This window comes from Microtus ochrogaster, chromosome 2 (genome assembly GCF_000317375.1).
Source record: "Microtus ochrogaster isolate Prairie Vole_2 chromosome 2, MicOch1.0, whole genome shotgun sequence".
Classification (NCBI taxonomy): domain Eukaryota; kingdom Metazoa; phylum Chordata; class Mammalia; order Rodentia; family Cricetidae; genus Microtus; species Microtus ochrogaster.
The window spans coordinates 54,353,094-54,370,853 of NC_022010.1; the positions used below are offsets into that span (position 1 = coordinate 54,353,094).

General features: G+C 44.0%; 1 protein-coding gene across 5 annotated transcripts in view; it reads left to right on the forward strand.

The window, feature by feature from the left end:
* Positions 1-17,760, forward strand: part of Zbtb20 (zinc finger and BTB domain containing 20) — a 140,002-nt gene that overhangs the window by 100,638 nt on the left and 21,604 nt on the right. For all 5 annotated transcript variants that reach the window (XM_026786030.1, XM_026786033.1, XM_026786034.1 and 2 more), the window contains one exon: positions 7,975-9,579. In XM_026786030.1, coding sequence (XP_026641831.1) covers positions 7,975-9,579 — 1,605 coding nt within the window. The remainder of the gene's footprint in view (positions 1-7,974; positions 9,580-17,760) is intronic.

Here is a 17,760-nt window from a genome sequence, read left to right on the forward strand (position 1 = left end):
AACAACAACAACAACAACAACAACAACAACAACAACTAGGTATTTAGTGTTGTCCCGCTCTGTTGTTTATGGTCCCCTGGCAAGGCAAGAGGGCATAACAATGCAGAGCTGCCCCTCATGGTGGCAGAGGATCTGAGAAAGAAAGGAAGGTGCCTCAGTCAAGGTCTACCCTTCATGAATACGATCTAGTGACCTCTTGCAACTGACCCCACATCCTAATTTCTTAACAACCAAAGATGTCTAGTGTTAAGGTTGGTTTAATTGTCAAGGTAACAATCTAGACTCACCCAGAAAGGAAGTCATAATAAGGGCCTGTCTAGATTAGGTTGACCTAGGGACGCATCTGTGGGAATTTTACTTTGATTCGTGGGAAGACCCACCCACTGTGGGTAGCATCAGTCCCTGATCAGGAAACAGCACTGTATAAGAATGGAGAGAGTGAACTGAGCAAAAGCATGCATTAATTCTTTCCTCTCCGCTTCTTGACTGTGGATGCAATGTAACTAGTTTTCTCAGGCCCCTGCCTCTGTTCCTTACCCACAGTGATGAACTGTAATCTGAATTGTAATGTACAAAAGACCCTTTTTCCCCTAAATCACTTTCATCAGGGTGTTTTATAATAGCAACAGGAAAGGAAGCTAGTACAGCTAGAAACCTCAAAAAGCAATGTGTGAGCATCTGCCAGAGTATCTCCAAGTTACCAGGGTAAGCATGTACAATTGAGAAGACCAGTGAGAAAGACTCGCCCTCTGTGAGGTGGGAATCATCTAATTGATTGCTGCTCTAGAGAAAATAAATACAGAAAGAAATTGGCATTGGTATCCCTACTGACAACTGGAACTTCAAAACATATGGTTTACTGTCAGTTGGGTTCCAGAACATATACAAGCCACCCTCTCTCTGGGTCCCTGGACACTGACTCAGCCTAAACCTGAGAGTCACACCATAGGTCTCCCTGGTTCTCAGATTTTCAGACCTGGACTGAACAGTGCCACCAGGATCCCAATGTCTCAGCCTGAGATGATCTGCCACAGGACTTCTTAACTTCCATAATTACATGAGCCAGTTTTCTTAATAATCCCCCTTCACATGTCTATATTAATATCCTACTGATTCTATGTCTCCAGAGAATCCTGACATGCATACAGATGATGTGGTAATACTAAAACTGGGTTTTTCCTTTATGTTTGGAATTGGTTCCATAAGTTATTGATTAAGTACTTGTAGACTGATTTTTTTTTTTACTATACTTTGCTGTGACCTAAAAGTATTTAGGCTGACTTTCAAAATTCAATACTTATTAAGACACATATTTTTATATAACGGCAAACAAGAAATCAAAGTTGAGGTAAAATAAATTGCTAAATAAGTTTGGATGAATTTTTATATAGGACAGCAAATACTGAAGCCTACTCTGTTTCTATAGTGTGACCTAAATCTTGACTCCAAGCTCCTTTCTAAGCAGAGCCAAGAGAGGAACATAATCAGTTTTTTAACGGGCAGATTACAGAAAGATCAAAGGAGAATGCTGTTCCCCGAACAATGTGGGTATCCAGGCTGACTGGTTAATATCCTTCAGATATGTTTGGATGGATAGATATCTTCTTCGTTTTAGATTTCAAAACATGTACATTTACTCTGGGGTATTCTCAGTAAATGTTTCACTAATGAACTAGTTAAACTCGAAGCAACGCTCACAGCAGCTTTTACCATAAGTCAGTTATATTTATTTATAATTTTACCATGTAGCCAGCAAAGTTTCATTCTGTCTTGGGCTCACAGCAGACTTGGTTTAAAGTTGGCAAGCCAGAGATTTAGGCTAAAAGGAAGAAAGAGCCTATGAGAAATCAATAGGAAAGCTGCCTGGGATTGTTTCTTCCTTTGGACCTATGAACTCCAACAGTGATGTATATCTAGCTTCAGCCTTCAAACAAATTTCAAAGGAAATTAGACCAATGGAAAAGGAAATTAGAAACGAAACATTCTGCTAGAGTTTGGGGTTGGCCTTAGTGTCATAGAACAAGAGTTTTCCTAGCTCTCAGCTTTGCTTCCCAGTTGCCCATACATAAAACTTAGTAGAACTTAATCTGAAGGGAAATGAAGGGATGCAAGAGGGGAGGGGAGGAGAGGAGAGAAAAAGAGAGGGGAGAGGGGAGGGAGGGGATGAAAGAGGAGAAAAGAGAAGAGAACGGAGAAGAGGGGAAGGAAGGTGAGAGAAGAAAGAAAAGGAAAAGGAAGACGGGGAGAGGCAGGAGGGGCAGAAAGGAGAGAAGGGTTGTTACAAAGCTTTCAGCTGACCTTTATTTCAAACTTCGTTTTGTTGGGTGAATTAAAAATGTATATTGGGGTTGCTTTATTCATTTTAGCATCCAAAAAGTCTTCAAAAATATCTCATTGCCGGGCGGTGGTGGCGCACGCCTTTAATCCCAGCACTCGGGAGGCAGAGACAGGTGGATCTCTGTGAGTTCGAGACCAGCCTGGTCTACAGAGCTAGTTCCAGGACAGGCTCCAAAGCTACAGAGAAACCCTGTCTCGAAAAACAAAACAAAACAACAACAACAAAAATATCTCATCCCCTTATTCTTCTATAGATTAATATAAACTGTCAAAGAAATATGTTCTGCTAAAACCCAAACTCAAGTCAAACTTTGGGAAACAAATTGCCTTCAGGAGCTGGAAACAGCATAGCCGGCTTCACCTAGGTTTCCACCTCCGTTAGTACTTGGTTATCTCCTTTTCCCTTTCCTTGGAATCTTATATGGCTATCATGGACTATCCTTTTCTAAAAGTCAACTTTGACTGAAGATTGTCTACCTTCTTGTATAAAATGTTAGCAGCTTTGGGCCAGGAGATGAGTAAGTGAGTACCTTGGAGCAAATGCCCAAAACCCAGGGAAAGCCTCCTGCAGCGGCACAGTCTGTACCAACAATGGCCCTGGGACAAGACTAAAATGAGCGCATTGTTGGAGGCTGAGCTCTGGATACCTGGCCACCTCTGCGGGCGCCTAGCTCACGTGCTGAGTAACTGCTCTTCCTTCGGCACTACTTTGATTTAGACCTGTTGATTTGACCAAAGTTCACACTGGCTTTAATTTGAAAACTGGTATTTCCTCTTTTTTGCGGACTTGCCTCCCCTTCCCCCACTTGCCCAGCCCCCTTCCCTGCACCTTAGACTTGCACTCCTCTCTTTTAAAGTCCCTTTGCTCTCCTGCCTGAGAAAGGACTGGATTTCACACCTAATTAAAAAGATTGCATTGCCTGCTGTTCCCTTTCTTGTTCCTTTCTCTCATGCGCAGGCAGCTTTTTATTCTCATGCTAAGTCCTATCCGAGGACCCCTGCGGCTTGCAGGACAGGCAGGGGCAAAGTTCCTCTAAAGCTGAGCGCCAGGCCCCCTCACCACCCATTTCTGCAGGCAGATTTCACCTTGGGGACTCAGCCCTGCTCCAGCCCCATCCATTTCTGTGCTCGCAGAACCATCACTGAAGAGTAGTGACAACCTCACTGTCCACAGGACATTCCTGGAATGTTCCCACTGAGTGTCATCACAGACTGGCTTTCTTGCTCTGGTAGAAAGCCAGGTGGGTAGGTTATTCTTTAAAATATATGAAGAGAGCTATTTTTAATAACACTTTTCTCTTTGCCATCAGTTTTATTGTCATTCCACTGTGGGTTTCCTTAAGGCAATGTGGCATTTTCAGATACACAAAAATCTATGTAAAGTTGTGTAGTTGAAGAGTTGGGATTTCCAGGGGAGAGAGGTTAGTTGGTTTGGGGGTGTTGGGAGGTTTTGTGGGGTTTTTTTCTTGGTTATTTTGAATAGCCCAAATGCCTATTCAGTGCCAGTCTCGAAAAGAATGGAGTTAGCATTTTCACACCATTCCTTCCTATACAGTCCTGAATACCATCTAATCAAGATTTGTTTTCAATGGGGGACAGATCTACAGTAGGCTATTTCAAATTTATCCCATTGGAATCTATACATTAATGCCCATTGGATGAAAAGGACGTGCTCACAAAAGCCTGGACTTTGCCTTACTGTGGCAGAAACTTTCCCACTGTATTCGTCTTAAAAATAAAAGCAAGCCTGGGAAAGGAATTGCCTCGGCATTGTGTGCTGGAGGAGTGAGGCGTGCTTGAATGGAGAGGCAGCCTTTCCATCACATCTGTACCATCATCAGCAAAAGAGAAGTCAGCCTTTCATGGCAGCTCACTGCGGTGGGGGCCTAGTGTACTGAGGGAGATGTTTAGAGTCCTGTCCATAGAAATCCAGAAGGCTGATAGGAACAGCTTGTATCTTTGTAGCTTGTATCTTGTAGAGTTTTCCTTTTCTTCTGTGGTTCTTGGTGAAGTGGCTGAAAACAGTAATGTAATAGTCATATTTGCTATATAGCAAATAACCTCATTATTTAGATTTGCTAAATCTTCACTCCAGCTTTGTCAGAGTTTTCTCATGAAAGTGTGTGTGTAAAAATATGTAAGATAAAATAGATTTTTAGTACTCTCTCATCTCTTAAGCAATGTCTGTCATAGCTTTGAGTCTCTTTGTCTCTTTTTCAAATGAGAATGAGCATAGTCCTAGATTCTTAGTTATTCACGTGTCACTCTTCATAGTACCAAGAAGTATGGGTTCTAATCCCAACTCTGCTACTTACTTGCTTGATGCATACAACTTTGATCAAATCAGGTAGAAACTTTAGAACCATAACTTCCTTTTGCCTCACAGAAAACAGCAATAATGTCCTGAAATTTACCACAAAACCTGCAGAAACAAAGGAGGTCTTAGGTAGAGAATTTCATACTGTGTAAAATGCTATAAGGACATTAACAAGGGTAACAATTGGGAAGGGACTGCTCCCTAGAATCCGCTAAAGGAAGTCAGCTGGATCATCTACCTCTGCAGTGCAGTCCCTGTGAGTGGCACCATGGTCACATATGCATTGAAAAGATGTCTAATAAGCTCACCTTGCCCAGAGATGGCGATCCTCCTGCCATCTGTGTACAGCCAGCTAACTGCTTAAATGAGAGAGAGGCTTCGGTGACAGTGAAAGCATGTGTAGAAAGTAATACATTGAGTCCCAGGACTAATTGGTTTATTTCTCATAAATAGACATATTGTACACGCTGACGTGCACGTGGACGTGTTTAAGTTAGATGGCCGCAGCTACGGCGAAGTCCCCAGGCCTAGAAGCAGGAAGACTGGAGGAAGTCTTTAGCTTTCACTTAAGAGCTGATGGTTGCAGCAGCTGAATGGACCCCTGATGTGGCACACAGGCCAATTTCTCTGGGGTTGCTTACTACAAGATACAGAGATCTAGGTTGCAATCAGTGTGAGGCTGCTTTGTTTTGAAAGCCCACTTCCTTGGCCTCTCTCAACCTGATAGCTTGGTTTTGGATTCATACTCTTCTCACCATTGTGACCAAATCATGACAGAAAAAACCTTGAGGGGGTATCCTAGTTGGATTCCTGTTCCCGTGATAAAGACCATGTTCCAAACTAACTTGGTAAGCAAAGGGTTTATGCTGTTTTACAGGTTAGAGTCTGTTAAGGAGGAAAGTTAAGGCAGCATCTAGAAGGGAAGCTGAGATCTGAATATATTGTATATAAAAAAAAAACTTTTCAAGAAAAAAATGGAAGGAATGATAGAGGAAGTGAGCCTCCGGGGAGGAATGAAGCAGCAGAACCAGCAGGAACACCGTGTGGTCCTTTGAATAAGAATGGCCCACCTGGGTTGAGGGATTTGAATGCTCAGTCCTCAGGGAGTGGCTATCCTTGATAATGATTAGGGCTACGGCTTTGTTCGAGTAGGTGTAGCCTTTTTGGAGGAAGTGTCTCCCTGGGGGAGGGCTTTGGGATTTCAAAAGCCCAAGCCCGGCTCAGTATTGCTCTCTTCCGGCCTACGGATCTAGACGTGGAATTCTGAGCTGGTTCTCCAGCACCAAGTCTGCTTGTGTGCCGCAAGGTCCCCGCCATGATGATCATGGACTAAACTTCTGGAACTGTAAGCCAGCCCCACTTAAATGGTTTATTTTTAAGAGTTACCGTGGTCCGGGTGTCTTTTCCCCGCTGTAGGGCACTAAGACAGCGTGCCTCCCAACTTCTCAGCCTCGTTTTTCACACCAAGACCATCTGCCCAGGGCTCTCCTTCATCAATTATTAGCAATCAGGAAATTGCCCCCATAGCAACAGGTTAATCTGATGGAGGCAGTTTCTCAATTGGGATTCCCTCTTCCCTGGTGTCTCTGGCTTATGTCAAGTTGACAATAACTAAGTACCACTGGGAGGAAAGGTTTTTCTTGGGTCGTGGTGTCAGAGGGTTCAGCTCAGGCTTGGTTGGCCCCGGTGTAACAATGGACATATATGGCAGGCGTGGTTCTTCACTGCATTATATACAGGAAGCAGAAAATTCGAAACGCCACAGCAAGATCAGCCCCAAAGGGCCCCTTGACCTGTGATTACTTCCTCCAGCCAGGCCCGCCTCCTACCTTTAACCACCTCCCCAAATGGTGTCTTACTTTTAATCTACTAAGGGCTTAATCAGCTTAGTAGGCCAGACCCTCATAATCTAGTCATCGACGATAATCCCCTCTCAGACAGAACCGGAAGTGCTCCTCACTAGTCTTTCAGGTACCTCTTAATCCAGGCATGGCTTCTGTCCAAAGGGGGCGTTGCAGATTGTGAAGTGACTGTGTGGTTCTGGCTGAAGAATGACTTGTAGAAAGGTATCTTGAGAGACCCGAGAGGTGAGGTAGAAAATGGGGCGTGCCTGGGACTGTGCTGTACACGTCTGTTTTCTTCTCTGCATGGAGCCATGCTAGCATTAGCACCTGGCTAGACAGCCTGAAACATAGGGATGGGAGTTGGTCAGATGCGCAGAGCTTCCACAGAGATTATTTTCTTCCTCCTGGGGGCTGTTTAATAGTTCTACAAAACATCCTATTGCTCAAAGAAAGCTTGTATCCCACCTCTAGATCCCTTCCTGATCTCCTGGCCTGGTTATTAACAGTGCTCTCTTTCACTCTGAAAGTGGCTTTTTTGAATAATAAATGTGATCACCTAGTGTGACCACACTCAGCACTTCCTGCTCCGGCCTTTTAAGACATTCTTCCCGAGTACTTTAATTCCAGTACTCAGGAGGAAGAGGCTGGCAGATCTCAAGGCCGGCCTCGGCTATGTAGTGAGTTTCAGGACCACCTAAGTGACATAGTAAGAACCTATCTCAAAAAGAAAGGAAGAAAGAAAAAAAGAAAGAAAGAAAAGAAAAGAAAAATCCTTCATTAAGCATCAGCAGCACCTGTATCACAAAGAGCCATCCTTGAAAATGCTCAGACTGTCAGGGACTGTAAGAAGAGTACAGGTACTGAAAGCAGTGAGAAAGTGCCCCTCCTGCAGGCAGATTGCTTACCCTACAATCTGAAAAGCGTGGTGGAAGCTGTTTGCTAAACATCTTAGTCTGGGTTGAATTTTCCTAGAATTTTTACATATATGATATGGGATATGATAACGTGCCATGTATACTAGGAAGGGATTTTTAAACTATGAATACTGATACTGCCTATCAATAAAAATAAGAAACTTCAGTAGTAACTTGAGAAGAGGTGAAATTAAAATTCCCAGAGGACTTGGGATTTGGCCTAACCAAAGTAAGGTGGAGTGTTCCCTAAATTCAAATACATCTTGGTCCACTCTGTTCTTCATGCGGTAGCTACAGAAATAGCAGACAACAACCTATCTGGTTATCCTTTGAGAAGACAACTTCGCCTGAATTTTTTGGGTTCCGGTATGAATGTGATATCCCATATAGCTGGAACACTAAAACCAGAGGTGGAGAGAAACTCAAGGCATTGGTTGCCTAGGCTGTGTGAGCAGCCTGACCAACTTGTGTGCGTCTTCAAGGTTCTGGCTATTAGTGTTAGAAATCCAATCAGCGAAATCTGACTATGTGCCCTGTTTGTATTTGCCTTACTGTACTGCAGGTGACATCAGTTGCAAGGGGATGACCGAGCGCATTCACAGCATCAACCTTCACAACTTCAGCAATTCCGTGCTCGAGACCCTCAACGAGCAGCGCAACCGTGGCCACTTCTGTGACGTGACGGTTCGCATCCACGGGAGCATGCTGCGCGCACACCGCTGCGTGCTGGCAGCCGGCAGCCCCTTCTTCCAAGACAAGCTGCTGCTGGGCTACAGTGACATCGAAATCCCATCGGTGGTGTCAGTACAGTCGGTGCAAAAGCTCATTGACTTCATGTACAGCGGTGTGCTGCGAGTCTCACAGTCGGAAGCTCTGCAGATCCTCACAGCTGCCAGCATCCTGCAGATCAAAACAGTCATAGATGAGTGCACACGCATCGTGTCTCAAAATGTGGGCGATGTGTTCCCCGGCATCCAGGATTCTGGCCAGGACACACCAAGAGGCACACCAGAGTCAGGCACATCTGGCCAGAGCAGTGACACGGAATCAGGCTACCTGCAGAGCCATCCACAACACAGTGTGGACAGAATCTACTCGGCACTGTACGCTTGTTCCATGCAGAATGGCAGCGGCGAGCGCTCCTTCTACAGTGGTGCAGTGGTCAGCCACCACGAAACTGCACTCGGCCTGCCCCGTGACCACCACATAGAAGACCCCAGCTGGATCACACGCATCCATGAGCGCTCGCAGCAGATGGAGCGCTACCTGTCCACCACCCCTGAGACGACACACTGCCGCAAGCAGCCCCGGCCCGTGCGCATCCAGACTCTTGTGGGCAACATCCACATCAAGCAGGAAATGGAAGATGACTATGACTACTACGGGCAGCAAAGGGTGCAGATCCTAGAGCGCAATGAATCCGAGGAGTGCACAGAAGACACTGACCAGGCCGAGGGCACCGAGAGCGAGCCCAAAGGTGAAAGCTTTGATTCCGGGGTCAGCTCCTCTATTGGCACTGAGCCTGACTCAGTGGAGCAACAGTTTGGGGCAGGAGCCACAAGGGACGGTCAGGCGGAACCCGCCCAACCTGAGCAGGCAGCAGAAGCTCCAACTGAGGGCAGTGTCCAGCCAAACCAGCTAGAAACAGGTGCCTCCTCTCCGGAGAGAAGCAACGAAGTGGAGATGGACAACACAGTGATCACTGTCAGTAACAGCTCCGATAAGGGTGTCCTGCAACAGCCTTCAGTCAACACATCCATTGGGCAACCATTGCCAAGTACCCAGCTCTATTTACGCCAGACAGAAACGCTCACCAGCAACCTGAGGATGCCTCTGACCTTGACCAGCAACACACAGGTCATTGGCACAGCTGGCAACACCTACCTGCCAGCCCTCTTCACTACCCAGCCCGCGGGCAGTGGCCCCAAGCCTTTTCTCTTCAGCCTGCCACAGCCCCTGACAGGCCAGCAGACCCAGTTTGTGACAGTGTCCCAGCCCGGCCTGTCCACCTTTACTGCACAGCTGCCAGCGCCACAGCCCCTGGCATCATCTGCAGGCCACAGCACAGCCAGTGGGCAAGGTGAAAAAAAGCCTTATGAGTGTACTCTCTGCAACAAGACTTTCACAGCCAAACAGAACTACGTCAAGCACATGTTCGTCCATACAGGTGAGTGCTGCTTCTCTGAAGACTTGGCAACAGGGTATTTAGGGCTGTGGGAGGGGCAGAACAGGAGAACAGGTAGAAGGGGAAGGGTTGGAGTCATTCAAATTTCAAAGAAACCCCACCGTGGACCCCTTCTAGAAGTCTAGCTATACCCGACATAGGAATGAAGTACCCCATATCATAAACACCCTATATAGAAAAAGGATGTCATAGGAGTGTGCAGCCTGCAGAAGAGAAGAGTCAGGACATCATATCCAACACCTAAGTATTGACGTGGTATAGGTTCAAAGCTTGCTCTTTGGAGGCAGATTGCTCAGCCTGGCCCAGTTACTTGCTACTAAACTGTGGCACCTTGGAAGAAATCACTTAACTACTTTAAAGAGAGAGAATAGTAGTGATGTCCTTGTGCTGCTTCGAAGAATTATATTAACATGACTTACAGGTGTTCCTAGCATAGTAAGCACTGTATAAGTTGTAGCTATTGTTACCATTATTAAGATGGCTGGGAAGAGGAGACATTAAGTTTATTCTATTTGGCTCAAAAAATAAAATAAAATGGAACTGGGCAACTGAAAGCTCTACAGAGAGTCTTTCAACTAAATAAAAGAAAAAGTTGAACAAGCTGCTCAGAGCTGTTTGCTTCTGCAAAGGACTGGGCTTCTGTAATTTAAAGAGAGGATGGATTGTTTCATAAAGGTACTGTCCAGAGTACTTGGGAAAGATAATGGTTCCCTGGACTCTACCACGCCGGAGACAAAGGTCTGCAGACCTCCGAGGCTGCCCTTTCCCTAGCTCTATAGTAGGACACAACTAGATGTGCCTCCGTATAACAGATGTGCGGTTATGGCTTCACAGAGGTTCTCTTAGGAATAAAGTCACTGAGCACAGCAACAATCATATTTGAAATTCTTACAAGAGTCATTCTCTTGGCAAAAATTTAAGTCTAGAATAGTTATGTTAAATCAAATCATTTTTCAGGGAATACTTACATACCTGAATTCTAATACAGAAGAAATATTCACTCCTCAGAGCAGCCTAATTTCTCACACCAGGCTAACACAAATCTAAGAGATAAAGTATAAAGCACATTTATATAGACTATACTTTATATAGAGAGATACTTTAAATATATATTTATATATATAATGCACATTTATATAGAGTATACTTTACATGTAAATACTTTATATTATATATAATATATATATAAAGTACATTTAAGTAGAGGACTAGAAGAAAAGGGAAGACATTGATAAATAAGAACACTCCATATGCAACTGAAAAACTGAAATAGCACAATGCCTAAGCTGAACTTCGCCCTCTTTGTAGTTCAGTCTAACTCAGGATATGATGTTAGATGTTGTGTGGCTGTATGCCCATCACTTGTGCTTCAGTTTTAGTTTTCACACCTCCCAATACACACAGAGATTCATTGCTGAACTTAGACAGAAAATTAGGTAGTGGTAAGTCACTATGTTTACTTAGGGCAAGGGCTAATGCAGTGATAACCTGAAATCAATCGAATTAACCAAACAGCATTTTTTAGTAGTGGAGTATTATATTGCAAATGTGCTCTCAAGTAGTTTTATCCTTTTCATCAAAAAACAGCTGATTTAACAGCCATGAAAATTAAGAATAGCCACAAGTGGGAGAGCCGTTTCTGCAAGTATCTGTTTAGCCAAAGTTGACTTTGTTAATCTTGGACCATGTACATATCTTCTCTCCTCTTTAGTGTCTTCTATAGTCCCATCTGATAGAAAACATATACATCCTGTTAGATCATGTATTAAAATAAATTTGTAACATAAAACTCACATCCTACCCCAAATTGTCTTTTCACTGTATAAATGCATTTCTCCAGTAGATTCACCAAGGAACCCTTTAGTTAATCCAAGTAAGTGGCTTTTCCTGTGATAAAAATCAGCAATGGTTTTGCACACCTATTTATTACATAAGCAAAAAGCTATAGGTAAAGTCATTCTTATAAACCTGAATTGTACTCAAAGTGTGGTCTGCACAATGCAGTAAATGATTAAGGGCCTCAGTAAATCTGAATCTGTTTGAGTATGTATGTGTATACATATGTATATACATGTATATGTTTGAGTGCATGATATACATACACAAACAGGCACTACTTCTGGAAACAGTATTGTGCCTATGCCAACCAGACATTTAGTTCTTTTTTTTTTTAAGATCTATTTATTATGTATACAACATTCTGCCTCCATGTATGCCCGCACGCCAGAAGAGGGCACCAGATCTCATTACAGATGGTTGTGAGCAACCATGTGGTTGCTGGGAATTGAACTCAGGACCTCTGGAAGAGCAGCCAAGTGCTCTTACCCTCTGAGCCATCTCTCCAGCCCCAGGCATTTAATTCTTTAAAAAACAACTTTTGCCCTTTCATTCTAGAGTCATTTGGCACTAGCAGTTTAGAAAGTTCATCTATATTTCAATATTGAACATGGAAGCAAAAGAATTAGAGAAAAAGAAAGCAAGTACCGGTCTTCTTTCATGGACAAAGCAGGGTTCGTTCTCACTTCTCCCATCAAGAGACAAAACTGAGATCAAAATGAAGAAGTGAGCCAGAGACAGAGGTGGAGGGTGTTAGAAGGGTAAGCCTTGGTGTTGCCATGGATATCAAAGCAAGCAACTTAGCAGGGTATCATATATTTTATCTGGAAACTCCAGGTGGGACTTTCCTTTAAGATCCAAACTTAGGGCATTTTACTTTAAAAAAAAAAAATCTAAAAATGAATATGGGCTAGCATATGTAGTTTCTTAGCAAATGTTTGTTGAGTGAGTATGTAAATGAATGTTCAAAATGTGGACATGCTTTCCAGGAGAGCTTAATTCAAGGAACTTATACATAAATGCATTCTTTCCTCTGCACGACTTTTAGATTTCTTTCTTTAAAAAAAAATAGCTTTAGAATATATTGTGGGGTATCTATATTCCCACTTGTGGTTTTTAACCAACAAATTATAGTTCTTTGGGTTTTTTTTTTTCTGAACCATATTATCAGCAGCCCATCCATTGGTGATGCTTTTTAGCTCATTGATATCCTTTGCACTTAAGATAATTCTGCTCGGGGCTGGAGAGATGGCTCAGAGGTTAAGAGCATTGCCTGCTCTTCCAAAGGTCCTGAGTTCAATTCCCAGCAACCACATGGTGGCTCACAACCATCTGTAATGGGGTCTGGTGTCTTCTTCTGGCCTGCAGGCATATACACAGACAGAACATTGTATACATAATTAATAAATAAATATTAAAAAAAAAAGATAATTCTGCTCATTTCTTTGGGAGCACAGTTTTTTCAGCCATGAATTCAGTGTGGAAAGAGTAATAGCTGTAACATATCCGTGTTAGCAATAGGGTTCTAGGAGAGACACAAGACAGTGGTTTGACCATCTGTATAGGAATTGAACTATTAATTCTGTCAAGACAGTGGGTATCTTTTTAGAGGAGGAAAGCCACTTTGTAACTGAGTGACTTTAAAGCAAGTTCTAGTTTGAACCTGAATCACAGTTTTTCAGGTCTTAATAATAGGTTACTCTGAGGATTAAGTAATGGATACAAAAGCACTAGACTATAAATGCTGTATCATTATCACAGTCACTTAGGAATAGATATTACAGAAATACCATGCATTTTTCAGTATGTTCTAGGGGGAAAGAACTGCTCACAGTGGAAGGAGGAGTCAGCAAGGGTTGGGCACTTACTTATATTACTCTCTCAGCTATTGTTCATTTGCTGGCTGATCTTTAGAATATTAGCACAGAAGTAACAGGAGCTAGCATTTTCTGGGGTGTTAATACTGCCCCACTCATAATATCACTGTAAGAGGCCAGGTGATGTAGACCAAGTTCCTTTAAATTCTACTTAACATCAGACTACCTGGACTGTCAGTGTGGCCACAGAAGTTTGTGAATGTGTGGGTTCCCAGTTGGCAGTCTTTCTTAGACAGTCAGCAGGAAGCAGGCAGAAAGGCCAGTAGGTGACGGTACCAGCTCTATCCTGTTGCTACATGCCCTCCTTCACCAGACACCTCCGGGAGAGCAGCTACGCAGCCATTGACATCATGCAGTCGGGCTGCAGCTCACCCCCACTCTTAGTACCATGCCTTTTCCCGTTTTCTGGTCCAGTCTTCATTTTCCCCATTCACTGGACCTGCACTCCCCAGAACACCTCTGCTCCCTCGTCCTCTGCCTTCCTTGCTGTTTTATGTCTTACCAAGATCCATGCCTTGGTTTTCTCACCCCCTCCTCCACTATCCACACTGTGCTCACCCAAAGAATAGTAGGCATTGTGGTACAGCAGAAGATGGAAAGGCAGAGACAGTGGGAGGCATAGGTAGAGCAGAAAACTGCATTTACTGTTCTTTACACAGCCCAGGAAAACCCTGACGAAAATAAGAAATAATCGATAGAGTTCTTGCTAAGCCCCCAGTGCTAAGATCACAATGCAGACTTGGGGTGGTTGGACCTGTTATGATGGCTTTCACTGAAATGGCGTGAACCCTCTGTACCCACTTACTATCATTATCTTTATTTCTCTCCTTGTCTGTCATAATGGAGTTAAGTATCAGAGCTGACCCTTGAGGGGTTAAAGAGCAGGCATTGAAAAATTGAGCAAAACATAAACTTTTACCACTCCATCCTTGAAAAGCCAGTATAGGCCTCTGCCCTGGTTCTTCACTTGCTGGTTGGCTTCTCATCCTCCAGTGCTCAGTTACTGACAGGCAGGAAATACCCTGTCTATGTTTGGGTTGACATTTTGTTCTTGGTACCACGTGTTCCGTTAACATGAGTAAGAGTGGACTGTATGCCTCGCTTTTAATTACTAGCTTCACTAAAACAGCCTGCTTTGGGAATCATCTGTAAATGTCTTTCTTTTTATTTTGGTTTGGCTTTTAACTCAGTACTCACTTTCTTATGCAGTGAAGTGATTTCTCAGTTGGTTTACTTTATCCTCATTTCCTGCAGGCTGGATGGAACAGTTTAGCTTTCCTTAAAATGACCTTTACTTTGTACCAAGTGCCTCCCCAGTTTCCCAAACAAATCCACACACATATGCTTTTGGAACTATTATTAAGTTATCGATAAGGAAACCGAGGCATAGAAAGCCTAGATAACATGCCCAAGTCACTCAGTCAAGAAACAATTCATATCTGAGTCCTCCAGAAGGGAGGATTCCTTGTGCCCGCTGCCCTTCGTGTTGTGGCTCACATTTCCTCTTGGCATTTTATGACCCTTCCTAACTGTGCAGACTTGCTGATGTGAACTGTAGGCTTAAATCTGGAAAGCCATCTGTGACTGTTAATCACGTTCACCTCACGTTTCTCTCTTGGAGAGGCACAGTCTACAGACCATTCATTTCGTGATTACTGCCCCCTTTCCTTTAAGGTTTGCCATAAGTGACATGTAGGGATGGAACGTTGAATGATGCTGTTTGAAATCCTTCCACAACAAGAAGAGCCAGTCTAGGCAGATGTGATGGGAAAATCCATCTCGGCCATCAGGCAGTCCCTGAAATGGCCAGCTCCAGCATCTCAGTGCTGGAGTAACTACAGAGAATACCTTCCTCAAAGTAGCTCCCAGGTGCCTTGTGCATACTTTCCTGTGGGCAGGCTAGAGAACTGGATTCTTTGTCCTGTTTTAAAATGTGGAGCCAGCCGCCAAAGCCTTGAGTGATTAAGCAGGTTGCCCTCAGGTCATTTGCTGACAAGGCTAGGCCTAGAGGCCTCAGGGGTTGTGGACCACCCTGAGATGAAGATCAGTAAATCCCACAGAGCCTTAGCAAGTGCTTGGTCCAATCTATCACTCACAGAAGACAAACAAACCCAGAGAGATGAAAACACTTAAAAAGCCCAGGGTCACACAAGTAATTACTGGCATAACCATGCTACATGCATACAAACAATGTGCATACATATGAGATGGAGGGAAAGATGGCCACTGTGAAGAATCAATTTATGGTTGGATTAGAAGGGTGTGAAAGGAAAGAGCCTTGGTGGTGACCTTGCCTAGAGGAAGAGCGCAGTCAGAGGTGAGAGCTGCCAACAGCAAGAGCATTTTAACAGGGAGATTCACCTTCCCACCAGCCAAAATACCATGTGCAGTTTAAGACACGCTTCCCATTAAAGGTGGCAGGTGGACATGTTTGAAGAGCTAGTTGGGCAGCTTCTCGTAGCCACTGTAAATTGTACCGAGAGTACAAGCATGGCAAAGAGCAGCTGAGGAGCAAGCATGTTCAACTAAAAATAACATGCATGACTGTCTGTAAGGGGATCTCTCCTTTACAGAAACTTTACCAGTGTAAACACTATGCGTAGGCTGAGATCTTTAGCAAGCTGGATGTATTAGTAAGAAGTCTTCCCTAGGTTCTACTGTTTTAATCTAAAAATTATTCTTTCAGCCCTAGGAGCCTCTACATCATGAGTCCTCATTAGAATGAGGAATTCTAATTCTTTAATCCAAGCCCCCTTATTTTAGACAATACCAAGAAAATTGTCTAGTGAGAGAAAGTTCCACAAGGTGAAGCGTGAGTATGAAGCATTCAGTGCAGACTGGCCTGATGAAGGTCCAGTGAATAGGCCTTTGTTTTCTTGCTCTCGTGCCCATGGCCTCCTTCAGAATGGGAAATGAGAAGAACGCTCAAGGCCCTGTGGAAATGTGAGCTAACTCAAGTTTAAGGAGTAGATCCCTGGTCCAGCTGTACATTTCAGATGTGGAAACCTTACCTTAGAGGGTCTCGAGCTTGAGGTTTTGCACACGCTGGAGCAAATGCTACTTCAGGCTGTCAGTAATGAGGTGGAAGGGGTGGATCACACGCTTTAGAGAGTGCATGTCAACCATCAAAATCAGAAAGCAGCAAGTGCTGAGAACCAATACTACTAATAAAAGCTAGTCTTTAAGCAGTTATGCAAAGTGGTGTCCCAGACCCATAGACTTTACTTCTAGAAGGTCGCTCATGTGACTGTTCAGTGACTGTTCTTACCTTAAGATTTTTAACTAGCGCAATCATTTAGTTTCAGAGCCAATGTTAGACAAAGCAGTAAACACACAAGAAAGAAGGGCGTGTGCCAGCTGGCTAAGGAAAAAAAAATAGAAAAAAACTATTTTAGAAATTGACCTAAAAGTTCAAAAAACATATGGAATCATTTAATGGGGGAGGATGTTGCCTTGTAATAAGAATGCCATGCAAGTATTCCCACACTGCCCTTGGTGGTCTACAGAGTGATTCCATATGTATTTCATGTCAACACCGTCACAGGAGGTAAGTGGGACTGTGTACCTCGGAGGCTCCCGGTGATTTGTTAGAATGGTGCATACTGCGTCCTGCCTGTGCTTGAACAGAGCCGTGTGACTCAGAGATCAGTGGTTGGCCACCGTCTGTTCACCCTCCGCAGTCAGTGAGGCCAATCTGCAGAGCAGTGCAGTCAGCACAGAATAGCCAGATCATTTTAGGTTTCACTCAGGAAGATTTTGTGAGACACAGATATACTGAAAGTGTAGACCAGCAGCCCATGCCTAGCGTCAATAGCAGGTGTATACTAGGTCAAACCGTGGAAATGGAGACTTTCCAAAAAGAACCAAGTTATGTGACCAATATTCTCACTTCCCAAAGGTTTTAGAAAAGCCCTGCCTCCAAAGATATTCTCTTTGTTCTTCATTCGCTAATGTCGCGTCCACCCTCGACCAGCAAGGAAAAACGCAACACCCGAAGCTCTTCTTGCAGCAGTTTTCAGGACTTTATTCACAGCAATTTATCTCCTTCTCTCTCTCTCTCTCTCCTTTGACCTCTCTCCTCTCTCTCTTCCCCTCTCTCATCTCTTCTATGTCCTGAGGCAGGTTCCGGTGTTTGCAGCTTCGCAGACCCTCAGTGCTGCTTGGCCTTGGAGCCACCTGGAGCTCCTTGGTCTTAGAGCCGCAGCTGCTCACACTTCACTACAAACTCTGGAGTTCTCAGTAACTCAGACCACACAAATATACCTCCCTTCCTTAGCATACCTTGTTCAGCAGCAAAATTCAGATCTCTACCAAGCCTATCCCAGGATGACACATTAAGATTGCCAGAGATGGCAAACCAAGGAGCAATTGTGTCACATTTAGCCAAAAACCTCTCCAAAGCACTCCGTAACAGCTCGTTAAGAGCCAGAAAAATCAGGTGTGATGTTGA